Source organism: Mesoplodon mirus (assembly GCF_964341445.2).
Source record: "Mesoplodon mirus genome assembly, chromosome: 2".
Taxonomy (NCBI): domain Eukaryota; kingdom Metazoa; phylum Chordata; class Mammalia; order Artiodactyla; family Ziphiidae; genus Mesoplodon; species Mesoplodon mirus.
The window spans coordinates 202,121,331-202,146,815 of NC_138977.1; the positions used below are offsets into that span (position 1 = coordinate 202,121,331).

Here is a 25,485-nt window from a genome sequence, read left to right on the forward strand (position 1 = left end):
ATAAGGAAAAACCAGAAACTAACTCATTAGTAATCCATCAGAATCAAATGAGGCTCACTCATAAAATGAGATACATACAGAGCAGTTAAAAATAAACTAGATCTACATGTATCAATATGAATAAAACTCAAACAATGTTAGTAAAAAAAAAGGAAGTTGTGAAATAAAAGGTGGAGTTTGATACCACTTTTGTAGTAAAACAATTCTATGAATTGTTTATTGTTACATATTTAGAGTAAAAGTATAAAAATATGGACAGAAAATATACATCAACTTCAGAATAGAATGTACTCTGAGAAGACAGGTCAAGAAATAAGACCAGGGATGGGTACAAAGGAGGCTTCAAATAGATATATAAACTTTTTCCTAAAAGAAAATATGATCTGAAGGAATATGGCAAAATGTTAAGCCTTCATATATTGTTCTCTGTATGTTCCTCTATATTTGAAATATTTAATATAAAACTCAAACTTTCAGCAAACCAAGGAACAAACAATTGAGAACCTAAGACGGCAGTTGAATACACAATATGCTGGAGTGTTAGGGAAGTCACTGGGACTCAAAATGAGCCGTGAGCAATCCTGCTGTACTTCTAAAGGCGGTAACATCTATCTATCCAGATAAAACTAGGTGCACGTCAACAGCAAGGGTGCATACTATAATCCTGAGCTTTGGCCAAAAAACCTCCCTGTTCTGAATCTGTATAAACAAAACCCCTACTCCACCAGAGGCTAGAGCTGCCTCCAAACCCTATCCACATTTCGGGTCCTCAAAAGACAACAGTGGGGGCCAACACCATGGTGAAGAGCCAAAGCACTTCATCAACTACTGGCCTCATCTACTTTTAAAGGTTTTAGGACATCTGAATACACAAAGGAATTTCCAGAATTCTCCACTATGTATGATGCAATCTTATTTGAGTCCCATCAATATCCAACATGAGATGGACAAAGAACAGGACAAACTCATAACACATGTACTTAGAGGCATCCATTTCAGAAAGAAATCCAAGTACCTATAACAGCCTTTTTCCTCTCTGTCTCAGCTTCTTTCTCCACAACCTTTTGTTTTTGTGCAGCTATAAGAAGTTTTGTCTTCTCAGCTTCCCTGTGGAGTAAAATATTACAAAAAATTAGAAATGGTGTACAGTCACAGGTAGTAATTCTGACTCTACAGTGGGTCAGAGAACCATTTTCAACAAGAACTTTCTGACTCAGTAAGGTAGGCAAGAGAGGTGTTATCCTATTTTACTAATAATGAATTTGAGGTTGAAAGGTTAAATGATTTGCCCAAAGTCACCCAGAAATATGAGTCAAATTTAGTATATTTGAATTTTAGTCAGACCCTTTCCTCTAATCGTGTCATGGAAAGGCCTGTGATCTGGAAGTGTCTGGAGTATATGAATGCTTCCTCTGTTGTTAGGCCTCCAGCTAATCTGCACCAATTAGCAAAAGGCACTAACTTCTGGGCAGATGTAGCCAGCCCCTCGGATGCATGGTTTGGCAAGCAGAAGGGGGCTGGATTTCAGCCCCTCTTCAGGCAGACACCCCTGTGTAGCAGCCCGATTTGTTATACAGAAGATATAACTAGGTGGCAGTTACTAATTATGTGGTGAACTGGGGCTCAATGCAAAGAAGAACTTTCTAAGAATCTGAGCTTTCTAACAATGGAAATAGGTGGCCAATCACTAAGCATGTACAAGTGGCAACTGGGTGACAACATAGAAGAAAGGGTATAAAAAAGATCACTACTAGGTGGGAAGTTAGACTGGATTATCCCAAGGTAGCCTTTAATTCTAGAATTCCATAAGTGTTTAAAATTAGGAAAGATCCAGAATTACCTGAAAAGTAACTCCAATAGTTTCCCCAAACATCACCCCCCCCACCTCTCTCCTTTCCTCCTGCCAACATTGATAAAATGACATTCTGGATACTATGAGTTATTTGAGGGTAGATAACACATAGTATTCATCTTTCCATCACCAGAAGCTATTATATTTAAAGCCTAAGACATGCTGAGCCTTCAAGAAATTTATTTTTCTTCTATAAATGGATCAGACCCATGATCTACTCAGCCTAGCACTCTGTGCTTTATAGTTTTAAAAGAAGAAGTCCTTTTCTACAATGAAAAAGGGAAGATTAAACTCTGCATAATAAAAGATATAGACTTGGGAACAATAACAACTCAGAAGTATAACACTCTACGAAGAAGTAGTATTATTACTTTTTGGACCCCCTGTATTTATACGTCTTTTGTATTCTTGACTTTTGCAAAGTTAGTTTTCTAATATTTCATATTTTGCCTCTTAACATATCTGTCAAGTTTCCTAAAGACTTTTGTTTCTTCTTTTCAGTACCTGTCATATGAGAATCATACTGACATTTCAACTGCAATAGGTAGTCACGAAAGGAATCTTCTAAAACACTTCAAAACTAATTTCATGTCAAGCAAGTAACTTCTCATTCCCAGTCAGCCCTGGACACACAGAAGAGAAGACTACCAGGAGTCAACCCAGGCAAAGCTTCCCCAAAGGCAAATTATAAAGATCAGGTCTAATTTTAGATACATAATCACATACAATGGAAAAGCAAACTTGATACCAATGTGTTTATTCTTACCATTTATAACACAGTAACAAAATATAGGCACTCTCTTCAACCTTAACAGCTAGGACTCTTTCTCTCCTCTATTAATATTTAATTCAAGGTATTATTCACATCCAAATTATAGCTCCTTAGGCTTCCAACAACAGTTCTACAGCAAACTGCATCCTTAGCCACTGAAGCTGCTCCTGAAATGTCCATATATAAAGAGAAAGCTAATAAGAGTCTAGTGGGAATTAAGACACCAGAATAGGTAATATTACTAGAATTAAAGAATGGAAGATAGACATATAGCCCTCCCCAGTGTAATATCTGAAACATAATTTTCCTCTAGACTGGTAAATTAATGTAGACAGCCCTAAATAAATATATTGGGATCCCATGCATATTACTCACATTAACTCAAAATTTCTTCTTATGGCTTCTGGGATTTTGGGTTTTGTAACACGCACAGCCTAAAAAATAAAAATGAAAAAGCCAAAGTGTATTTGAAAAACAAATCGTCAAACCAAATCTTCTACAAAACAGCTCCTCAAATGAAACTAATAAAACAGCTATGACATAGCTGCCTACTGACACACATAGGGATCCCATCAGAAAATCTACTGTTCCTGCCATCACCCCAAAAAAATCAAAATAAGCTGCTTCTTGTTTCCTTTAAAAAATGCCTGGCTGTTGAGGAAATAAATTTTTAGGGAAAAGGTTCTCTCTTAAAAGACCTTTCACAAAGCTCTTAAGTTGGATACCTGTGTTTCCTTTTCAAACCTGCAAACCAAAGAAACAGAAGGAAGGCAAAATTTCAAGATTTAAATGATAAAGTAGGAAACAGTCAAAAACAAAATATAAACAAGCAAAAACCCAGGTCAGTATATGCAACTTAATACAGTGGACAAGTAAATGAATTTACCACTTCCTCAACCTGCAATCACTCAGTACTGGCTACAAATAAACAGCCCAACACTGAGGGAAAACAAACACCAATTAACAAATACCAATTAGCAGCTTGTATTCTTTCTTCCTAGAACCTCACTTAGAACAAAGTCTACTTATCTCTGTAAACATTGTTTACTAGACCCTGTTTCCCTAACCATAGTGTACTTTGGCATAATTATCTATGAAACAGGATAATTTTGGTGTGCAAGAGCCACGTACAAAAGCCCCTCTGTGTTCCCTGTTTCTTGTTTGTAGAAAAAGGCTTTAGTCTCCTAGGCCTTCCCTGGAAAAAGGCTTTAGTCTCCTAGGCCTTTCCTGAGTTCCAAAGAACAAACGCAAGCAGTTACTGATTCAGGAGGGAGGAAATGCAGAAACAAAGGAAAAGCAGTCAAGAAACAGTAACTTATAAAACAGAGCCCTGGTTCCTCCTCAAGGGATATACATAACAACCTAATGCATATCTGTGAGTTGTTCTGAAGTAACCAAGGCCCTCACCCAGGTGGAGGATGCTGACTACATGAGCACAAGCACAGAGACCCCAGACTGGCTGGAACCAGAAGACTGATGATTAAGATTTCTGGAACATCACCATGAAGAAAGTCATGCCCCCTGCAAACCTCACCCCAAATGCTGCCTTTAAAAACTCTTCCCTGAAAGCCACTGGGGAGTTTGAGCCCTTTGAGCATGAGCTGCCCATTCTCCTTGCTGGACCCTGCGAAAAAACCCTTACTTTGCTGTAAACACCCACTATCAGAGTTTGGCTTTCTGTGCTGTGGGCACATAGCACTTACAGGGTTACATCTGCTTGGGAAATACAGATTCCGAAGGCTGACTTTTCTGTATCACGGACTTGATCTCTCAGAAATGTTTGATTTTACCAGTTAAACATCCTACACCACCCCTCCACCCTACTACACACACACACAAAGCACTTTACTGATCTGTAGATACTTTTAATTTCCCTCTGAAAACTGGTTGAACTTTTTAAGCAACAAGGCCTTTAAGCACATAGCCTTTTTTTAGGGCTTATGAAAGAAGGCTTTTAAAACTTTTAAGCAACATAGCCTCCCCTACATAAAAGAGACAAGTCAGATCTGTACACAATTTTGAGGATTATAATAACTAAATACAAGAATTAGAGTGAAATGGAATAAGAAGCTGGGGACCATGATGAAAAAAAGTCATTTCATGCTAATGGTAAGGCATGTGAGGCCATAAAGAACAACTCATGGACATACCCAGAAGACAAAGAAAAATTCAGAACCAGAATTTATAAGAGATGCCAGATTTCCCAAGTGACTACCAGAAATACAGATGACTTCCAATATGATTCAGGGGGAAGCACTGTCATATTGCATTTAATTATGAAACTGGCCATGTATCTTTATAGTCTTATAAAAAGAGCATGAAATAGGACTTCTTCTGAAGACTTCTGTCTTGCTGTGTGAGGCTGAAGAACACACTACATGCTTGTCAATCTTGGGAAATCTCATAATTTTCAAATATGTGAAATATAAGCACCTACTGTAACAGATACCATGAGTAATTTGCTTCATAAGAGATTTAAGAAATAAAATGGCAACATATTCAAAAACAATGGTCAAAATACACACACACACAGACACACACACAGTGAGTGAAGAAAGGGAAAAAAAAAGCTGATGAAATGAATATGTCTGTTGAAACTGACCCATGGATTATAAGCATATATTTTAAACCAAAAGCCAGCATTTAATATATATAGTCACTGCCTTAAATAACACAGGAAAAAATATCAAGAATGCCTATTTTCACCACTTTAATTTGCCATAGTATATTCAAGAAGGAAAAATGGGGTACAAATACAGAGAAGGGAAAAATGAAAATACTGATTGTTACAGAGAAGGTTCACTCAACAACAAATACTAATTGGGTGCCTAGTCTGTACCAAGTACTGTTTATTCCAACCACTGTGGACACAGCAATGAATAAAGCAAGACTGCTCTCATGGACTTTAACATTTTAAAGGCAGAAAAGAACAATAAAAAGCAAATAAATGAACAAGAGAATTTCAGATAGTTATTAGTGTTATGTGAAGAATTAAAATACTAGGTTGGGGGGAATCAAGATTTTTATTTTGGCATAATTATATAACTAAAAAAAATCTAGGGAAATTCATAAAGTTTTAGTCAAGCAAGATAAATAGCTCTAGAGATCTGCTGTACAACATTGTACCTACAGTCAATAAAAATGTATTGTACACTTGAAATTTTAAGAGGGTAAATCTCATGTTAAGTATTTTTTACCACACACACTCACAAATCTAAGGAAATTAATCAAAAGAATTACTAGAGACAGTTAATTCAGCAAACTTGCAGATATTCAATAAAGTCACCAAAAATCATTTACAATCCTCAATGCTTAAAAAAAAAAGACTACATATTTAATAGCATTAAAGCTCATTAAATTCATGGATATTAATTTAACTTGGGATATGGGTTTCTCACCTAGGTCAGAAATTCTAAAAGAGGGGCTTCCCTGGTGGCGCGGTGACTGAAAATCCACCTGCCGGTGCAGGGGACACGGGTTTGAGCCCTGGTCCAGGAAGATCCCACATGCCGTGGAGCAACTAAGCCCGTGCACCACAACTACTGAGCCTGCGCTCTACAGCCTGCAAGCCACAACTACTGAGCCTGAGCACCACAATTACGGAAGCCTGCATGCCCTAGAGCCCACGTGCCACAACTACTGAGCCCGCGTGCTGCAACTACTGAAGCCCATGCACCTAGAGCCCACGCTCTGCAATGAGAGAAGCCACTGCAATGAGAAGCCCGCGCACCATGATGAAGAGTAGTCCCGCAAATGCTACAACTAGAGAAAGCCTGCGTGCAGCAACGAAGACCCAACACAGACAAAAAATAAATTTAAAAATTTTAAAAATAGGGTTTCCCTGGTGGCGCAGTGGTTGAGAGTCCGCCTGCCGATGCAGGGGACACGGGTTCGTGCCCCGGTCTGGGAAGATCCCACATGCCGCAGAGCGGCTAGGCCCGTGAGCCATGGCCGCTGAGCCTGCGCATCCGAAGCCTGTGCTCTGCAACAGGAGAGGCCACAACAGTGAGAGGCCCGTGTACTGCAAAAAAAAAAAAAAAAAAAAAAAAAAAAAATTTTAAAATAGTAAAAAAAAAAAAAAAAAAGAAATTCTAAAAGAAACAAAAATGATAATACAATTGTAAGTAAAGTCATAGACTATGTTCCTAATTTTTAAATGTATAAGCCAATTTAGGTACCTGATATGACTTGAAAATAGTAATAATGAAAACTCATCTTGTAGAATAAACTGGCAGAAATATCAAAGGCCATTATTATTATTATTATTATTATTTTTGGCCGCACCATGCAGCAAGTAGTATCTTACCAATAGTTCCCCGACCAGGGATCAAACCTGTGCCCCGCGCAGTGGAAGCGCAGAGTCTTAACCACTGTACTGCCAAAGGCCATTATTTTTTTAAAAGATAATATATCTTATCAAATTTTAAAAGTGAATGAAAAGTTGAATTATCATGACCATACGGTAGTATGTTAAAAATAGGAATGCTGAAAAATAGCCTTTAAGTTCTAAAAATGCATTCCAACTATCATAAGAAACTATTTTATAACAAGAATAAAGCAACCAAAAAAATGGAGATCTTGATCTATCAGTTTAAAAACAATAAAGTGACATTTTTTCATTCAATAACATTTATAAAAACAAATAAATATAGATAAGTTTAAAAGATCCTTCTTTCTGCCATACAGAAAATGATGTGGACAAGTGAAAGTGAGAAAACAGGATAGAAGACTACTGCAAATGTCTAGGCAAGAAACAGTACTTGGTCTAAGAAGGTGGCAGTGAAGATGTTTTAGATGGTTTTGGTAGAATCAGCAAGATATGGGGACTGATTAGATGTTAAGGGCCAGAGAGTTCTCAAAGACGCCTCCCATACCTCTAGACTGGCCTGAGGGTAAGAAGGAGCCATTTACTAACAAGAGGGAAAAAACAGGAGAGAAGTAGATTGGATGGGAAAAGACCAAGGGCTCAATAACTAATGAAAGAATAGGAAATAGAAAAATCAATGCAACAGAACAAAGTTCAGAAAGGACTTTACTATATAATGGAAGTTAGCAAATAATATGATGGCATTTCAAACAAAGAGGAGAGAGGGGCATAAATTATTCAGTAATTGCTGTTGCTAGTAAATTGGGGGAGGGGCAGATTGGAGCCCAACCTCACAAATGAAATCAAAATGGATTCCAGATGAATTAAAAATTTAAATCTAAAAATAAAACTGTAAAAGTAAAGAAAATGTTGTAATTTCTGATTTAAATTTCTATATTTTAAAGTTGGTGAAAGGCTCTTAAAAGCATAGTAGCACAGCAAAATGCCATAAAGAAATAAATACTAAAATTACTGCTAAAAATACTAAAATTAAACTTCAGAATTGTCAAGGGGAAAAGAAATGTTAAATGACAAAGAAAAAAACTAGGAGAAAATGTTTACTATGCTTTTAAAGAAGGGTTGCAATAATTAACATATCAAAAACAGTTTATTTAAGTTAATGAGAAAAACAAATAAAAACAACTGAAAAATGAGCAAACACAATTCACAAATCAAATATAGAGGGCCAATAAACATCCTAGGGCATTCAACCTCAATAATTAATACACGATGGCAGATTCATTTTTTCCAAAAGGATGTAGAGAGCAGGTATGCATCTGTTAATTATTTGAGTATGATCACACAATCAAATGTATAGAAAACAACAGCTCATCAACACTGCTGATGAGAGAGTATAAGCTACTAAAATTTTTCTGAAAGGCAATTTGGCAATATATATCAAAAAGCCCCCAAACAAGGCATCAATCCTACGTTTAAGAACTTATCTTAAGGGAAGGATTTTAAAAGATGTATGTATAAGCTTGGTCATTATAACATGCACATAACAGTAAAAACTGGAAGCCAACAGGGATTAAGTAAAAACATTAAAAGTGATGATGCAGCAAATCTTACTTTTGACTTGAAAAGATGCTTACATATATTGCTGGTGAAAAAAGCTATGGTATGATTCCATTTTAGTTCAACATTATTTATAACTATAAACATATGCTCTTCTGTATTAAGAAGAGTCTGGAAAGATACAACAAACTATGTTATCTCTGCATAGTAAGATTACTGTTGAATTTCACTTTGTTATTCATCTTTTTCCTAATATCTGATTATTTTTACAACACATATAACATGCGTGTGTATAAAAATATCGATAATATACAAGGTACTACTATAAATCAGTAAGAAAAAAAACATTTCAATAGAAAAATGGGCAAAGAATATGAATAGGCAATTGACAGATGAGTACAAATGGACAAAAAAATAAACAAAAAGATGCTCAACCTCATTAACAACTAAGGAAATGCAAATCAAGGAGAGAGATAGCTTCACATCTATCCATACAGCAAAAATCAGCATGTCTGATTGCTTCAAATGCTGATGAGGTCGTGGAGAAACAAGTATTCACATATACTGCTGGTAAGAATGTAGATTTAGGGACTTCCCTGGTGGCGCAGTGGATAAGACTCCACGCTCCCAATGCAGGGGGCCTGGGTTCGTACCTGGTCAGGGAACTAGATCCCACATGCATGCCGCAGCCAAGAGTTTGCATGCCGCAACTAAGGAGCCCACGTGCTGCAACTAAGAACTGGTGCAACCAAATAAATATTTAAAAAAAGAATGTAGATTTATACAGCCACTTTGAAAGATAAAGTGTACATACAAGGAGATGTGTCAGGAATATTCAATACACTATTGTTTATTAATAGCAAAAAATTGGAAACAGTAGGGAAATGGTTATGTAATATAAGGCAAGGAACTCTAGGGGGCTGCTTAGAAGAATGAGCTAGATCTCCAAGTAATGACCTGAGCAGAATCTAGGAATCCGTGGCATTCACATTATCTTTAAAATTGAAAAGCTACTCCAGGACAACCAAGAGAGTTTTACAAAGTTAGCTCTGGGACATTTCAAAAGAACCCTTAACTTTGGCAGTTCCCCCTCAGGCACCTGGCAGAGATAATGGCAAGATGGAGGACAGGGAAAACCTTCAGAAGTTTTCCAGACTCATGAGATCGCATATGATCACCCACAGTGAATGCACACTTCTCAGAAGCAGTGCAATCTAGAAACTAAGAAAGGACATTAGAGAAGCCACATTACCACTTCTCAGGTAATCCAGATCCAAAGCCACTGCGTTCTAATGTTACTGACCATGACTACAGTAGAAAAGGCATATTACAGTGACACCCAATATTAACACCTACCCCACACACTTATGTAAAACAAACAAAAGCCTCACAGACTGATACTTTAACTTACTACATGCCATGTGCTCGGGTTTCCTTTCCTATTCAATTCCATCTTTTTTAAAATGCTGGTCATGACCCACTAAAATTGATTTTAGAACCTACTAGTGGATTTCAACCCAATCTGAAAAAATACCCAAAAAAAGCAGTTATTCTCACCATTCTATCTCCCAATGCCACTGCCACCACCACACCACCACTAAATTCTCCTGCTACCTTGCTTTTACTCAGGTCTTTCCACCCACCTGAAATACCTTCCTTACTCTTTTCCACCTTATAAATCCTATTAATTCTTCCAGACCTACCTATCAGTAAAAACTCAGTCATTTCCAGGCAGACTCTCTTGAAATGTTCTTTAAACTCTTAGAGCAATAATCATCCAATCAATTCATCTGTCAATTAATACTTTGTCTAGAATTATTATTCAAATTTTATACGTGAAATTCTTTTTCATAATCTTACTGAGGGCAAGGATTAGTCTTAAACTGATTTATAACTATTACTGTATCTTAATAATGCCACACACATACACAGCTGTATACGGATTTTATTTCCTTGCAAGAGCCTCAGCTTATCTGTTCCCTCTAAGAGTTCAGAAAAAAATGCCACCCATAACGGAGAAAGATATTCTGTAAATCATCCTAGCACTACAATTAAATAACTGCTGAATAAACAGTCTGATGAAAGGACAATTAAATACAAAGCTCTCAAAATTCCCAAAGAATTTCCCTAGGAGAAGGGCTTACCTGTATGGTGAGGCCTGGGGCCATGACATTTAAATCTTTCTGCAGAGCTTGCTTGAGGTTTTCGTCTATTTGATCTGTTTTTGAAGCCAAGAACAACAGCTCTCATTATACTCAAAAAAATTTCGTTACATTGTATTAACATTTAAACAAAACCAATCATAATTAGACCTGAAGTTTCCATGGTACTATTCTTTTATAGAGCTTAAGCCATTTCACACACATATGAAAAAATATATATATTTTATATATAGTTTTCTTTTTGTGTGAGGAAAAATTGTGAGGAATTACCGAACAAAGAAATTAAGGAAAGATGACAAGCAGCTACTTGAAGTTTATCAAATAAATGGAGAATCTAGGTTTCTAATATCTTAATTCAGTGTCGCTACTTAATATGTGTCCTGATTCTCTAAAAAAAAAACAAATTTTCATCTTCAATCTTTATCCAAATTCCCAAATAACTAAATTTCATTTCCATGGACCTCTGACAATTATTTTGGATTTAAAAACAGAGAGGGTGGGGGAAAGGCTCATAGGAAGGTCCTTGAAGCACACTGGACACTGGACAATGAAGATGTCACTTCACCTGGCTTTGTAACTCATGAATTTTCTATCCACCTCAACAGTACTTTCCCCATTATTAAATAACCAGTGATGTGACAATTAAGGACAGACCAGTTTTCTCAAACACCACCCCAACAGTTCTCAATCGTCAATGAGGAATCAACTGGTAGATTTCTAAATTGATTAACCATCCCTATGCCTGCCTCTAAGAAATTCACTAAGAATTCCAGAAGGGAGAAGTGAGCAGCCAATAGCAGCAACCCAATCCCTGGCCAGAGCTTTCCCTACCACAAATGAAAAGTAACTTGTACAGAAGAGAGTCAACATAGCAAGCCTGAAACTACTATCCTTAGAAAGGCCTGTTTGCAATTTGGCCTCTGGCTGTCACCTGCGGTCATGGATTTGGAGAGCATTCCCTCTATCCCCAGAACTGATAACAATGACTCACCGTGCCTAAATTGTTTATTCAAACAATGTGTTTTATGCTGAACATCTACTTTCCTTCTGGGAATCTGGAATATTGGTATATGCTAGGCAGAAGGTACCTACACGACCAGCCCACAGTAAAAATCCTGCATAGAGAGGCTCTAATGAGCTTCTTCAGCAGGCAACACCTCACATGTGTTGTTACAATTCAATGCTGGAGTAATTAAGCGTATCCTGCATGACTCCGCTGGGAGAAGACTCTTGAAAGCTTGTGCCTGATTTCCTTCAGACTTCACCCAAGTGCCTTTTCCTTCTGCTTTGTATCCTTTTGCTGTAGTACATCTTAGCTGTATGATTATACTGAGTTCTATCAGTATCAGTCCTCCTAGCAAATCATCAAACGTGGGGGTGGGTCTTGGGAAACTCCAAGACACAGGTTCTTAATTTCTCCAAATTATCTATTAAACTAGCAACAAAGCTAATTTTCAGTAAATTATCATAGTAAAAACAGAATACAGTCTGGGACTTCCCTGGTGGCACGGTGGTTAAGAATCCACCTGCCAATGCAGGGGACACGGGTTTGATCCCTGGTCCGGGAAGATTCCACATGCCATGGAGCAACTAAGCCCGTGTGCCACAACTACTGAGCTCACATGCCACAACTACTGAAGCTCACGTGCTCCAGGGCCCGCGGGCTACAACTACTGAACCTGGGTGCTGCAACTACTGAAGCCTGCATGCCTAGAGCCTGTGCTCCATAACGAGAGAAGCCACCGCAATGAGAAGTCCGCGCACCGCAATGAAGAGTAGCCCCTGCTCGCTGCAACTAGAGAAAGCCCACGTGCAGCAACGAAGACCCAGTGCAACCAAAAATAAAATAAATTAATTAATTTTTAAAAAAGAACATAGTTTGTAACAAATGATCTTTTTCCAATCTCTACCAAGTTACATACTTTGTATTTCAGAAAATGGTTATCATTCTTAAAATATCTTGTTTGAGTAACTATTTGCTTAATTTAAGCAATTTTAAGCAAATTTAAGTAATTTTAAACTTAAGAATATTTTAAAGACAATTGCTCTATTATAAATTCAGAGGAAATGCTCAAATAGCATAATGTTTACTAATATTATTATAGCATTCACAGACAAGCTGAACAAGATTTCTAATTGGTTACTTATATATTTAAAACAAATGAGACACTTACCAAACAATTCAATGTAAACTTCTTGAAGCGTGTGGGCACTGCAAAACTGGTTCAGTTCATGGTGGATTTTATTGAAGATTAAGGTCTTGTCATAATCTGCAGTGTAGTTCCTCACTATATCAAACACTGAAAGAGAGGTACTATCCATGTTCACCCGTGTATCCTCTAATTCAGCCAAGGTAAAAGTTACAGTGATAAACTATACATGAGGAAAAGTGCCAATGAAATAGTGAAAACATGAAACACAACTCCAAGCCTTGATGTGTTCCTTGTGCCTTATTCTCCAGATATTACTGCATTTGCAATTCTAATGGGCAAACTTCAAATTCCATACTAAGGAGAGTATATGTTATCTTGGAGGTAATAAGGAACCGTCAAAGATTGAGCAAGGGCATGACACAATCAGATCTGTACTTCGGCAGCAGAGTGAAAATGAATTGTGAGGCATATAAATCAGAGGCAGGGGAAGTGTAAAGCAATTACTGCAAGGTAAAAGTTTAGCTAAGAGGTAAAGAGGGCCTGAACTAATTGAGGAACAGTGGGAATGAAAGAAGGAGACAGCTCCAAAAGACCATTTTCAAAAAGGCAGTTTTTAAAGGCTGTTAAAAAAAAAAACAAAAAGAAATGACAGGCTAGAAAGGAAAGAAGCTAACATTTCTGGGCCAGACTTTATATCAGGCAATTTATATACATTAACACTTAATTCTCACAAAAAATCTCCTTATTTTGCATAATATGAAACTGAGAAACAGAGAATTTCAGAAATGTGCCTAAGGGTACATACTAGAACATGCCAGAACCTGTGCCCTACTTATTAAAACATGCTTTCTCCCTTCAAATCCAAGACTTGCTCTACTCGCCTTCCCATGGAGGATACTAGATGTAACCAGATTCCAGATCACAACAGATGAACAGGCCATCAATAACTACTTGCTGACTAACTCATCCTCCTGGTCATTTCCAAATGAGTGGGTGATACAATAGTTTCCTCTTTATCTCTGGCCAGAAAACAAGCACTATCTCCCCTTCTTCTATTTTTTCAATCATAGTCCATTCCATTGATTTGTGACCAGGGAAAGTAGAAGATAAAAGACAGGAAAACACTTAATTGCTGAAAAATATAATCCAAATCCACTTGATAGTAATACAGGTTACTCTCTCTTCTGAAATTCTTTTGCTATTTGTGCCTGTACTAGTGACATGAAACTTAGCATGACCTTACTTACATTCCTATATATATACATATATATGTGTATATATATACATATATATACACATATATACACATATATATATATACACACATATATATATATATTTTTTTTTTAGGTCAGTATCATGTCTTCTCAAGTAAAATAAAAAGCCCTTAAGGCAAATGCTCTAACTTCACCTTTTAAAATTGCTTTTGCCAACACAGTATCCTGACATAGTAAGCATGCAAATTTTAGTAGTAAGGATAAAAATAAAATGGCAGATCTTTTTAAAAACTTTGTTATAGTTGATTTACAATGTTGTGTTAATTTCTACTGTATAGCAAAACGATTCAGTTATACATATGTACACATTCTTTTTCATGTTCTTTTCCATTATGGTTTATCACAGGATACTGAATGGAGTTCCCTGTGCTATACAGTAGGACCTTGTTGTTTATCCATTCTCTATATAATAGCTTGCATCTGCTAATCCCAAACTCCCAATCCACCCCTCCCCCACAGCAACCATAAGTCTGTCCTGTTTCTGTTTCATAGATAAGTTCATTTGTGTCACATTTTAGATTCCACATATAAATGGTATCATATGGTATTTGTCTTTCTGACTTACTTTACTTAGTATGACAATCTCTAGGTCCATCCATGTCGCTGCAAAATGACATTATTTCATTCTTTTTTATGGCTGAGTAGTATTCCACTGCATGTATGTACCACATCTTCTTTATCCATTCATCTGTCAATGGACACTTAGGTTGTTTCCATCTCTTGGGTATTGTGAATAGTGCTGCAATGAACACTGGGGTGCATGTAACTTTTCAAATTATAGTTTTATCTGGGTACATGCCCAGGAGTAGGATTGCTGGATCATATTACAGCTCTATTTTTAGTCTTTTGAGGAACCTCCATACTGTTTTCTGTAGTGGCTACACCAATTTACGTTCCCACCAACAGTGTAGGAGGGTTCCCTTTTCTCCACACCCTCTCCAGCATTTGTTATTTGTAGACTTTTAAATGATGGCCATTCTGACTGGTGTGAGGTGATATCTCATTGTAGTGCTGATTTGCATTTCTCTAATAATTAGTGATGTTGAGCAGCTTTTCATGTGCCTATTGGCCATCTGTATGTCTTCTTTGGAGAAATGTCCATTTAGGTCTTCTGAAAACGGCAGATCTTTTGATTGAAAGCAGGGTCTCGAAGTAACCCAAGTACACCCTTGTTCATAGTAGTATTATTCACAATAGCTAAAACATGGAAGTAATCCAAGTGTCCATCAATGGATGAGTAGATAAACAAAATGTGGTATATACATACAATGGAATATTATTCAGCCTTAAAAAGGAAGGAAATTCTGACACATGCTACTACAACATGGATGAACCCTGAGGACATTATGCTTAGTGAAATAAGATAGTCACAAAAAGACAAATACTATATGATTCCATTTATGAGGTTCCTGCAGTAGTCAAATTCATAGAGAAAGAAAGTACAGACAGAAATGTCAGAAAGACAGAAATGGTGGTTGCCAGGGCTGGGAGAGGGGGTGCATGAGGAGTTCTTGTTTAATGGGTAGGGAGTTTCAGTTTTGCAAGATGAAAAGAGTTATGGAGATGGATGCTGGTGATGGTTGCATAACAATGTGAATGTATGTAATGTCCAATGAATATTTAAAAGTGGTTAAGAAGGTAAATTTTATGTTACATGTATTTTATCACAATAAAAAAATTACAAAAAAAATCAAACATTAAAAAGGTTGATCTTACTTCAGAACTCCTAATTAAGTTTTTGATTTGAACAGTACTCCATCTCTGTGAGTTTTCATCTTTTACCAACAAAATGTTCTCCCCACACTGAGGACTTTCAGATTGCTTTGCAAGTTGTAGCAAATCTCAACTAGAGGGCTTCCCTGGTGGCGCAGTGGTTGAGAGTCTGCCTGCCGATGCAGGGGACATGGGTTCATGCCCCAGTCCGGGAAGATCCCACATGCTGCGGAGCCGCTGGGCCCGTGAGCCATGGCCGCTGAGCCTGCGCATCTGGAGCCTGTGCTTCGTAACGGGAGAGGCCACAACAGTGAGAGGCCCGTGAACCACAAAAAAAAAAAAAAAAAAAAAAAAAAAAAAAATCTCAACTAGAAAAGATTTTTCTATGGTCACAAATCAATGTAGCCAAGGAACTGATCAGTTATAGACTTTTAACATGTAATGATATTATTTCTCATCCTGACTGGATAAAATGCTACTTTCTAGAAATTCTAGAAATAATCAATGACTGTCTTGTTCTTAGATACACTCAGCTCAGCTCAGAGTAACCCATACAGTTGCAGAAAGTCAACTCTGTCCAGGATTTGTGACCTATTTCTGTCTCCATTCCCTAGGAATGGAAAATATTCCAGTGATTATTTTTTTTAATATATATATCAGAAATGAATGAGGTCATAAAACTTTCCTTAGGGAATCTATTCCTATTCCTTAGAGAAGCTCTCAGTTACAGATACTCTGATTATAACTATAACAGAATAGATGGGTACCATACCTGCACGAGGGGCCAACATATTAACCACTTCTATTCGGTCAATATAGATCATGACCCCACCACTAAAAACAGAGAAATGGAAAAATGTGAGCCAAATACAAACCTATTATGTTCCTAGATTAATTCTACATCATCAAACAAATCCCACATGATAGAAATTTAGGAGGAAAATCTAAAGACATATACTACTGATTGATTAAACTGACCTCACTGATCACTACTCAAATGACCCTGCACACACTCACCTGGCTCTCTCATAACCAAAAGCTCACCTCTGTAACCGCTGTGATCAAAATCAGCTCACAGGAAGACTAGACCTATAACCTAGAGCTGCTTAGCACTTTGCCCTTATTAAATGAAGCCAACAGCTAAGGCAGTGCACTTCTCAAACTTCTCCATCAAGGAATCAGGTAAAGTGGTTCCCCAGAGGTATGGAGGCCAGCCACAGGCTGAAATTCTTTTGATTCCCTGCTTTATCTTGATCTACTTTTCATCTGTATTTATTCTAATATGAAAAGAAGAATTTTCCCCCAAACCTTGAAGTAAAACTGACACTCCAGAAAGATAGGTCTTGTTAATTGATGGCCTCCTATACTTCCTGGCCTACCAGCACACACCCTGAGGAACATGTGAACCTCAATTTAAGATACATGAAGTTAAGAGATTTTGAAACTATACAACTAAGCCTTCCTACCAATTTACGACATTTTTTTTCTGATAAAAAAGCATAATACCTGCTCACTGAAAAAAATCTGACAAATACAGGAGAGCATGAAGATAAAAATAAAATTTACCCAACATCTCATCAGCTGCCAATTTTGAGTCATCTCTAAAGGGAATCCATAAAAAAGTTACAGATAGACCTAGGGACAACTTGTATCAAATAAGTTAACTTAAAACAGAGAGAATTTGCTCCCTCTTTAAGAACATTTCTGTGATATTTTGGTCATTTAAAATACAGAATTTAAAACATACACTGAACTTTATACTCTTCTTCTGATACAATTCAATGTACTGATTATACTCTAAAAATAATTTGGCCCTTGCTTGTCTTTCTTGCCCCCAAACTTTACAGCAGTGATTTTTCAAAGTAAGGTCCTCAGACCAGCTCAGGATCACGTGGGACTTCTGCTAGAAATGCAAGTTCTCGGGTCTCATCCCAGACCTACTGAATCAGAAACTCTAAATTAGATGGCATTTAATACTACAGAGGACAAGGTGAGCTGATTTCATTTTAAACTATCTACTGTTAGTTTCAAATGGCTCCTAAGATGGAAAGGTCCTATTTGGAGACAGGGCTTTTCTCAAATAATGCTCTGAAGAGAAATCCCCCTGGGTTACTATGATACCTATTTGAAAGGTGTTTAAGTGATCACAGCTTATGAACAGAAAATACATCTGAACCAAAGGGAGGGTGGTAAGCAAGGGGAACGCTTACCTTGTTCCACAAGGCACATTTTTAACTTCATCAGTTTGCAGTGTTGTCTGGGGAGGAAAAAGTATCTCATCAATACTCAGCACACATAACATCAAGGAACCACTGGTCCCAAAGGAAAATCTCTAGAGAACTGCTGAAAGGTAAGTACAGGAGAGCTCCATTACAATTTTAGTCCCCAAAGATTAGCTATCAGAGCAATCTCTTTTCGTATCCTGGCAAACATGAAAGACTAGAGACAGAATATTTTACAGTTGATGTCTGAGTCAAGATGCACCAGGAAACCTTCAATGCTCTATCTGAAAGTTTCAATGTTCAATCTCTCAGTCAGTCCCTTATTTGCGTGGAGCTGGCCTGGGACTGCAAACTACATGGATTACCCACAAGGATACTACTGCTAGGATTTGTACTCTGAACTCTGATTCCACTGCTAATATTAATGGTTACAATGAAGGCAAGAGATAACTATTATATGCATACAAGCAGTCTTCAACTCAGAGGGGCCCTTGAGCTCAACACCAACCTTTTCCTCTAAAGCTATAGTCAATATTTTAGTTCAGGTCCTACAGATTTCTCAGACAGTCTCTCAATTTCCTTTTTAACAGAAATGCCACCATCAGCACTGCTTCCTCCTTGTGAACCAACCATCTGGTACTTAATTACTCTGCCCCTGTCACAACTTGGTTTGGATCCAGAATGACTCCCTATTGCACTTGAAGGCTTCCAACAGGCGAGCAAATAATGAGTGTATTCTGGACACACTGCACCATATTAAGCCCACAGCAACATAGTACTTTATGGAATACAATGGAAAAAAGAAGCATGGTCCTTGTTTCCAAAGAGCTCACAATCCAACACAGGAGATAAAATCCTTACAAAGCAATCCATAACAGGTACAAATAACAGAGTATAAACTGAATTGTTAGGTATTAAGTGATAGAGTAAAATAATCATTTGAAAAGCTCTCTGAGGTGAAATATTTATAAGCCCAGTCTAGAGAAGGAGAAATAAGGACAGATAAGGCAGAGAAGCATCTTAAATTCAATACGTATCTATTCAAATACACAAAGTTGAGGACAAACTGTGTGTATAGGTGTCAGGAAGCAGTTGGCTTGCCTGGAGCAGAAGGGACAATATAGATGAGAGGTGAAACTCTGAGAAGAGAACATAACATGATGATGTTAGGTAGAGGGCCCTGAATGTTTGCTGGGGGGCTTGTGCTCTCCCTAGTCCATCTTATACAGAGCCACAAACAAACCTTTCAAAAACAGGACCTTTCCTTGATTCCTTTGCTTATGTGTGTTGTGGTTCTCATTATCTATCATATCTGGAGGCAAGAAAACCAGCTGGGAAGCTAAAGTAGTAATTTATTTAGGTTAATGAAGAAAAGGCCATGGAAATTTAAAGCTTTCAACCCAGGAGATACAATAGAGAAGGGATTTGATAACTAGTTTCATATAAAATTCCAGGAGGAAAAAGAATAGAATATTAAGTCTGGGGTTAAAAGGGTGATAGTAAACATTAGTGACAGGATCTAGGTAGAGTAAGGGAAGTTGATAGAGGTGAGCTCAATTTATTTTATTTCCTTCAAAACATTCACCAAATTCAACTTCCAAATCAACTTTAAATATACATTCTTACTTAAACCTAAAGAATATTCTCTAGTCAATTTTCAAACCAAGTAGAACTAGGAAAGAGTTCAAATGTTAAATCTTCAATTTAACATCCTATCTTCATGTACTTTTATACTTCTTTTATATTACCTCAAAAATTATTTCCCCAGTATGAATGTTTATTTTTAAAGTCTTTGGTTTTGTTATGTAAATATATATTTTAAAGGCTGAAGGTTTTTATATTTTTCTAAACATAGTTTTTTTTTCTTACATCATATATGGGATCTCACATTTCCCCAAGATGTCTTAAATATTCCTTTCAAATGCCAAGTCTGTTAAGCCATTTGTTTGTATAAGCTATGTCTTCTAATGTGATCCCAAAATTCCTAAAAATAAGTTTCTCTATCTCATTCTTATGAAAACAACTTAAAAGGGTTTTATTAATATAATTCTTTCCTAGAACGTTACAGTTTCACATATAAAGACAGACCATTTCTATTTAGTCACACTGACTCCAGCAGTAAATCTTTTTACTAATTTCATTTTCATTTCTTTTTTTTAATAAATTTATTTATCTATCTATCTATTTATTTATTTATTTATGGCTGAGTTGGGTCTTCGTTGTGCACGGGCTTTCTCTAGTTGTGGCAAGCGGGGGCTACTCTTCATTGCGGTGCGTGGGCTTCTCACTGCAGTGGCTTCTCTTGTTGCGGAGCATGGGCTCTAGGTGTGTGGGCTTCAGTAGTTGTGGCACGCGGGCTCAGTAGTTGTGGCTCGTGGGCTCTAGAGCGCAGGCTCTGTAGTTGCGGTGCATGGGCTTAGCTGCTCCGCGGCACGTGGGATCTTCCCGGACCAGGGCTTGAACCCGTGTCCCCTGCATTGGCAGGCGGACTCTTAACCGCTGCGCCACCAGGGAAGTCCCTCATTTTCATTTCTTATGACAGTTCATCACTCTATGTGTGTGTGTGTGTGTATATGTATGAATACACACACACACACATATATATAAACACACACACTGTGTATTTGTTATATATGTAATTAAACTCTAAAATCTATTTGTTTATTGTCTGTATCTCTTTTATATATCTCTGCATCAGTATGACTCAACATACTAAGCTCCAAGAAGGCAGAGACAAACCTGCCTGGCTTAGAACAAGATGTAAAAAAGCCCCTGGGGGCTTCCCTGGTGGTGCAGTGGTTAAGAGTCCGCCTGCCGATGCAGGGGACACGGGTTCGTGCCCCGGTCCTGGAAGATCCCACATGCCGTGTAGCGGTTAGGCCCGTGAGCCATGGCCGCTGAGCCTGCGAGTCCGGAGCCTGTGCTCCGCAACGGGAGAGGCCACAACAGTGAGAGGCCCGTGTACCACAAAAAAAAAAAAAAAAAAAGCCCCTGATCTCTAAGGTCTGATGATGCCATTGATAACATCAATATAGACTACTTAAGCTGCTGATGGGTTCATGCAAATAAAACCCCTTGTTTCACAGAGGAGTAACTGAAGTCTAGAATGGTTAAGTGATTTCTGCCAAGTCATATAAACAATTAGTGGCAGAGCCAGAGCCAGAACCTAGTTTACGGGTTTCTGGCCCCATGTTCACTACACCATACCACTTCCAGAGAAATCAGCTCAATTTAACAACTTTCACCACAAGTAGAAAGGTCAGAAATATAAATGTGTTATGACCCCTGCCTTCAAGAAGCTTGGAGACTTTCTGGAGAAAAAAATTCACACAAAAACTTAAGAGAACCATACAACATTATTAAAGGAAATAAGATCAAGGGCCAAAATTTACAATACAGACTTTAAGGGCTATGGAAGAGGAGGAGAAGGATCTGTGATGAGCCTTAGAAAGGCTGGCAAGATTGAGACAGGAAATAAGGAATCAAGAGAGAGACGGTGAGAGAAGAGGTGACAGCATCAGCCTAGGCAAGAGTGAATGAAATAAATATGGGAAAACAATATGGAAGTCAGTCGGACTAGGGGAAGAACACTACACTTCACCTCAACAGACACAATTCTTGCCCCAAGCCATCTAACAGGGAATTGGAGGGAAATCTGGAGGATTGAAGTACTCATAATGAAAATCTCACTTAGCAGGAAGCCTAGACTTTAAATTACAAGATTAAATACATTGAATTTTCCCGAGCCCTGAAAAATGAGCAGCGGATAGTAGACAAACTTCTGAATCCAAAGATTGATAATCACGCTGTGCCTGCAAAAGTAGTAACAATCTAGTCCTGTTTTGTCATCTTGTTACCTCAAAAGATATTTACTAAGTGTCTGTTCTCAAGAACCAGCCGCTTATTTAAGATATCCTGGGATGCTGTCAAAATAGAACACTCACTAATGTTCTGCATAAAATTATGCTTAATGTACCAGGCAAAAATGTGAAGCAGAGAAGCTGTGTATAAAAATTCAGATCCTCCATGTTAACAGTAGCCCAGGAGCTTGCCTCTATGGAAACCAAACACCATTCTAAACCAAGTTATCACTGGTTTATATCTCTAGTTGTGTTTCAAAGTCCTGCTTTTATTTTGACAGCAGCAACAGAAAACCTGCTGCATACCACTATATAGATGGGAGAAGTGAGTCCTTCCAAGCTGCCTAGCTCATACTTCTAATATACCTCAAGAGAGTGACGTGGTTCAAAACCATAACTTATGCTGTGACAACTGTACTCTGAATTTTTAACTCCTATATTTAAGTAAATACTACCATTAGCTTAAGAAATAAGGAACTCTATCTCCACCCGTGAATGTGGTCACTGTTCCGCTCGCACCTGTCTATCCAGTGCGGGGGCTTCCCTAGGAATCACTCACCTGCACAGATCTGAACGTAGTAATGAAAGGCAACATGATATGATAGCCTGGTCCACTGGGGCTAGTTAGTAAAGCTCCTCCCCTGCAAAAAGATGTTTCAATTTGACAAGATTATAAAAAGAGAAATTCTCTTTCCAAATCTAAAATGCTGTAATAAATATTCACTCTTACTCATGCTATTGATCTACTAAAGCCTCACTAATATAAGTTACTAATGATGAACAACTGCTGGTCCCTAAAATATCTGCCACACCTACAGAAGTGAAAAGATCAAATTAATGTTACACCTTGTTTCACAAGTTCTACCAACCATACCTCTGGGTCTCCAGCACCACTCTCAGGTATAAAGATTCTCTTTGGTCTTTAACCTTTTGAGAACTACTTGTGAAAAAAACTCGAATGGCTCTCAGTTGATGTACTTTAATTGTACATAGCGTGAGCCAGATCAAAACACAATACATTTAATCACCAGGTTGAATAAAAAATAGATAACGCAAGCTTTCAAGGAAGGAGAATTTCTGATGCTCAAGATTCTTTTAATCTACCTACAAAGCAATTAAAATGTGGGGGCGATTAACATACACACTACTATACATAAAATAGGTAAACAACAAGGACCTTCTGTATAGCACAGGGAACTATACTCAATGTTTTGTAATAACCTATAAGAAAATAATCTGAAAAATAATATATATAAATAAATATATATATGTATAACTGAATCACTTTGCTATACACTTGAAACACAACGCTGTAAATTAACAATTTAAACAATTTTTTAAATAAAAAAAGAAACTTATTTGGAACAAAGAAAAAAATACTGGGGGCATAAAGCCTCTATAAAATCAACAACAACAAATTAGCACGAAAGATGAAGGGTGAGGGGATAAGACTACAGATAGATATAAGTGTGCACTTGTTCACCAAATTCTGGAATGTGAGAAACATGAAAGCACATCTTGCAAGTTATAAAAAGGAGGTAATTTGGAGGCAAATATAAAAAAGAAGTCCTATTTTACATAATGAATAGTAAATTAATACAACTTACTTTCCTATCTTGAAAATATAAATAGGTTTGCAAAGAATTCATAACAAATAGCTAATAAAAGATTAACTGTTTGAGGTCCATCCCTAATTTTTTGAGAGCCATACCTTGAAATGTTCTTTCCTTGGCTTTACTATCAGGAAGACAATGCTGAACTAGATGGAAATACAGACTAGTCTGTCATTTTTTAAATGCCAGACCACCCACCTGCTAAGACATACCACTAAAATTGTATTTGAAATTAGTGCTTCACAGGGAAGACTGTTTCTAGGACTCTGGATGGATCTAAAAGTAGAAATATTGGTTTTATGGGATGACAGAAGCCAGCAAAAAGTTGAAGCTCTTTCAAATACATCGTTATCGCAATTTCTCCAAACTGTCCTCTGTCTATATCAAAAGAACTGGTGGTAACTACGTTGAAGGAAAAGCTATTCATCTCAGCTAGAGGTCAACACATTCCACACCACTGCTTTCCACAACTCGAAAAGACAGGGAAAGGTGGGAGGAGGATGTGTCTGTCACAATCCTGTGTTTGTCTCCCAAGGTCCAGGAATTTAACAACTGTCATGGTCTTAATGGCCTTACAAGCCCAAAACAAACACCAGAACTTTTTAAAGGAAAAAAAAAAAAATCTAAGAAACAACCGCAAACAGGACCAGAGTTTCTAAACAGCACCTACGGCTGCAAACTAAAAGCCAGTACAGCTGTGTGGAATTTAACAATGATTTAACCATTTCTTCAGCCACAGGTGGAGTCACCACTGCCTTCCACCCTTCATTTTTTTCTGCAAATGACTGAATTTACTGACTACTAGGAACAACTGCAGGGAGTCCTAACCTCTGCACACAATGTACATAGCACTGAAACTGTCCAACACCTGGAGGATGCTCTGCAAAAGCCTGCCACAGCTCCCATACTCTCCCTAGAGCTGCGACGAAAGTCACTTCCTAGGACTGGAAAGAGCTCCCTGACACCGCAGAGGGAACAACTTCCTAGACTCTAATGGGAGTCTCCCTTCTACCTGCTCTAGAAACTGAGCTGACTGCACGTGCCGCTCACCTGTAGTACACGGCCAGGTGTCCTTCCTCGATCTTGTGGATGGAGGCGTAGAGGAGGACAACCACCAGACCCACCACTGCAGCCACCAGAACGCGTGCTTGAGTCATATTCATCCTAGTTCCTCCTGGATGAGGAAGGAACGGAGCCCCAGCCCCGTGAGTGACAGGCCCACCTTCCGTTTTCCACCTCGCCCTCCCGCGACCTGGCCCCCTCCCGCAGGCCGAGCTGAGGAGTCCTGTGCCTCTTTTCCCTCCTCGCAGAGCCCGCTTCCCCGTCGCCAAGCCCTCCGCGCGAGCCGGCCCGTGGGTCGCCCCTGGTGAGCGTCTTGACACCACCCCCCTCCCAACAGCCGCTCCTCCCCGCCCAGGGGAAAGCACTAACTGAGAAGGGGGCCGGCCGGAGACTCCGGACAGACGCCGACCCCTCGGCCGCGCCTCACCGATCCGTGACGCACCGCCCCCCCGCCTGCACGCGAAGTCTCCACCCGGGCCGCACCAACCGCGGCCAAGAGCCGGCCCCGCCCACCCGCGGGGCACTGCGGCTGCGCGGACACGCACACCGACGCCGCGCTCGCCCAGCGACTAGAGACGGGGAGCGGACGGGACAAAATTCTCGCCGCCGCCCGCCGAGCTATCTCGCGCGAAGGTACGTGGGCTCTCCACTGTGTACTGCTGGTTTCCTGCTCCGGAAGAGACGGGAAATCGGCAATGTGGAGTAAGGAAGGAGGCAGAGGAACGGAGAGGGCCTCTGAGACAAGGGACTAGTCAGCGTGTTCTTGTGCAGTCACCTATTAACGTGCCAGAATGCTGATCCAGTGAGGGCTTTATGAAAGCCATCCAAGCAATAAGAACAGAATAAACTAATAAGCCCATAACGTGGGTGTGTGTTGGAGGGTCCTCCGGGAAGACTGAAGACAATGAGCATTTG

The 25,485-nt window shown here is 38.6% G+C and overlaps 1 protein-coding gene across 2 annotated transcripts in view; it reads right to left on the reverse strand.

Moving 5' to 3' along the window:
- ERLIN1 (ER lipid raft associated 1) overlaps positions 1-25,071 on the reverse strand; it is a 35,585-nt gene extending 10,514 nt beyond the window's left edge. The window contains exons 1-9 of one of the 2 annotated variants that reach the window (XM_082631663.1): positions 24,998-25,071; positions 24,559-24,682; positions 22,455-22,536; positions 18,024-18,070; positions 16,586-16,647; positions 12,845-12,970; positions 10,653-10,726; positions 3,000-3,058; positions 1,016-1,107 (exon numbers count right to left, since the gene is read on the reverse strand). In XM_082631663.1, coding sequence (XP_082487789.1) covers positions 1,016-1,107; positions 3,000-3,058; positions 10,653-10,726; positions 12,845-12,970; positions 16,586-16,647; positions 18,024-18,070; positions 22,455-22,536; positions 24,559-24,671 — 655 coding nt within the window. In that variant the 5' untranslated portion in view covers positions 24,672-24,682; positions 24,998-25,071. Of the gene's footprint in view, positions 1-1,015; positions 1,108-2,999; positions 3,059-10,652; positions 10,727-12,844; positions 12,971-16,585; positions 16,648-18,023; positions 18,071-22,454; positions 22,537-24,558; positions 24,683-24,939 lie in introns of both variants that reach the window. The other variant, XM_082631664.1, reaches the window with a different exon arrangement.
- Positions 25,072-25,485: the final 414 nt, after the last annotated feature.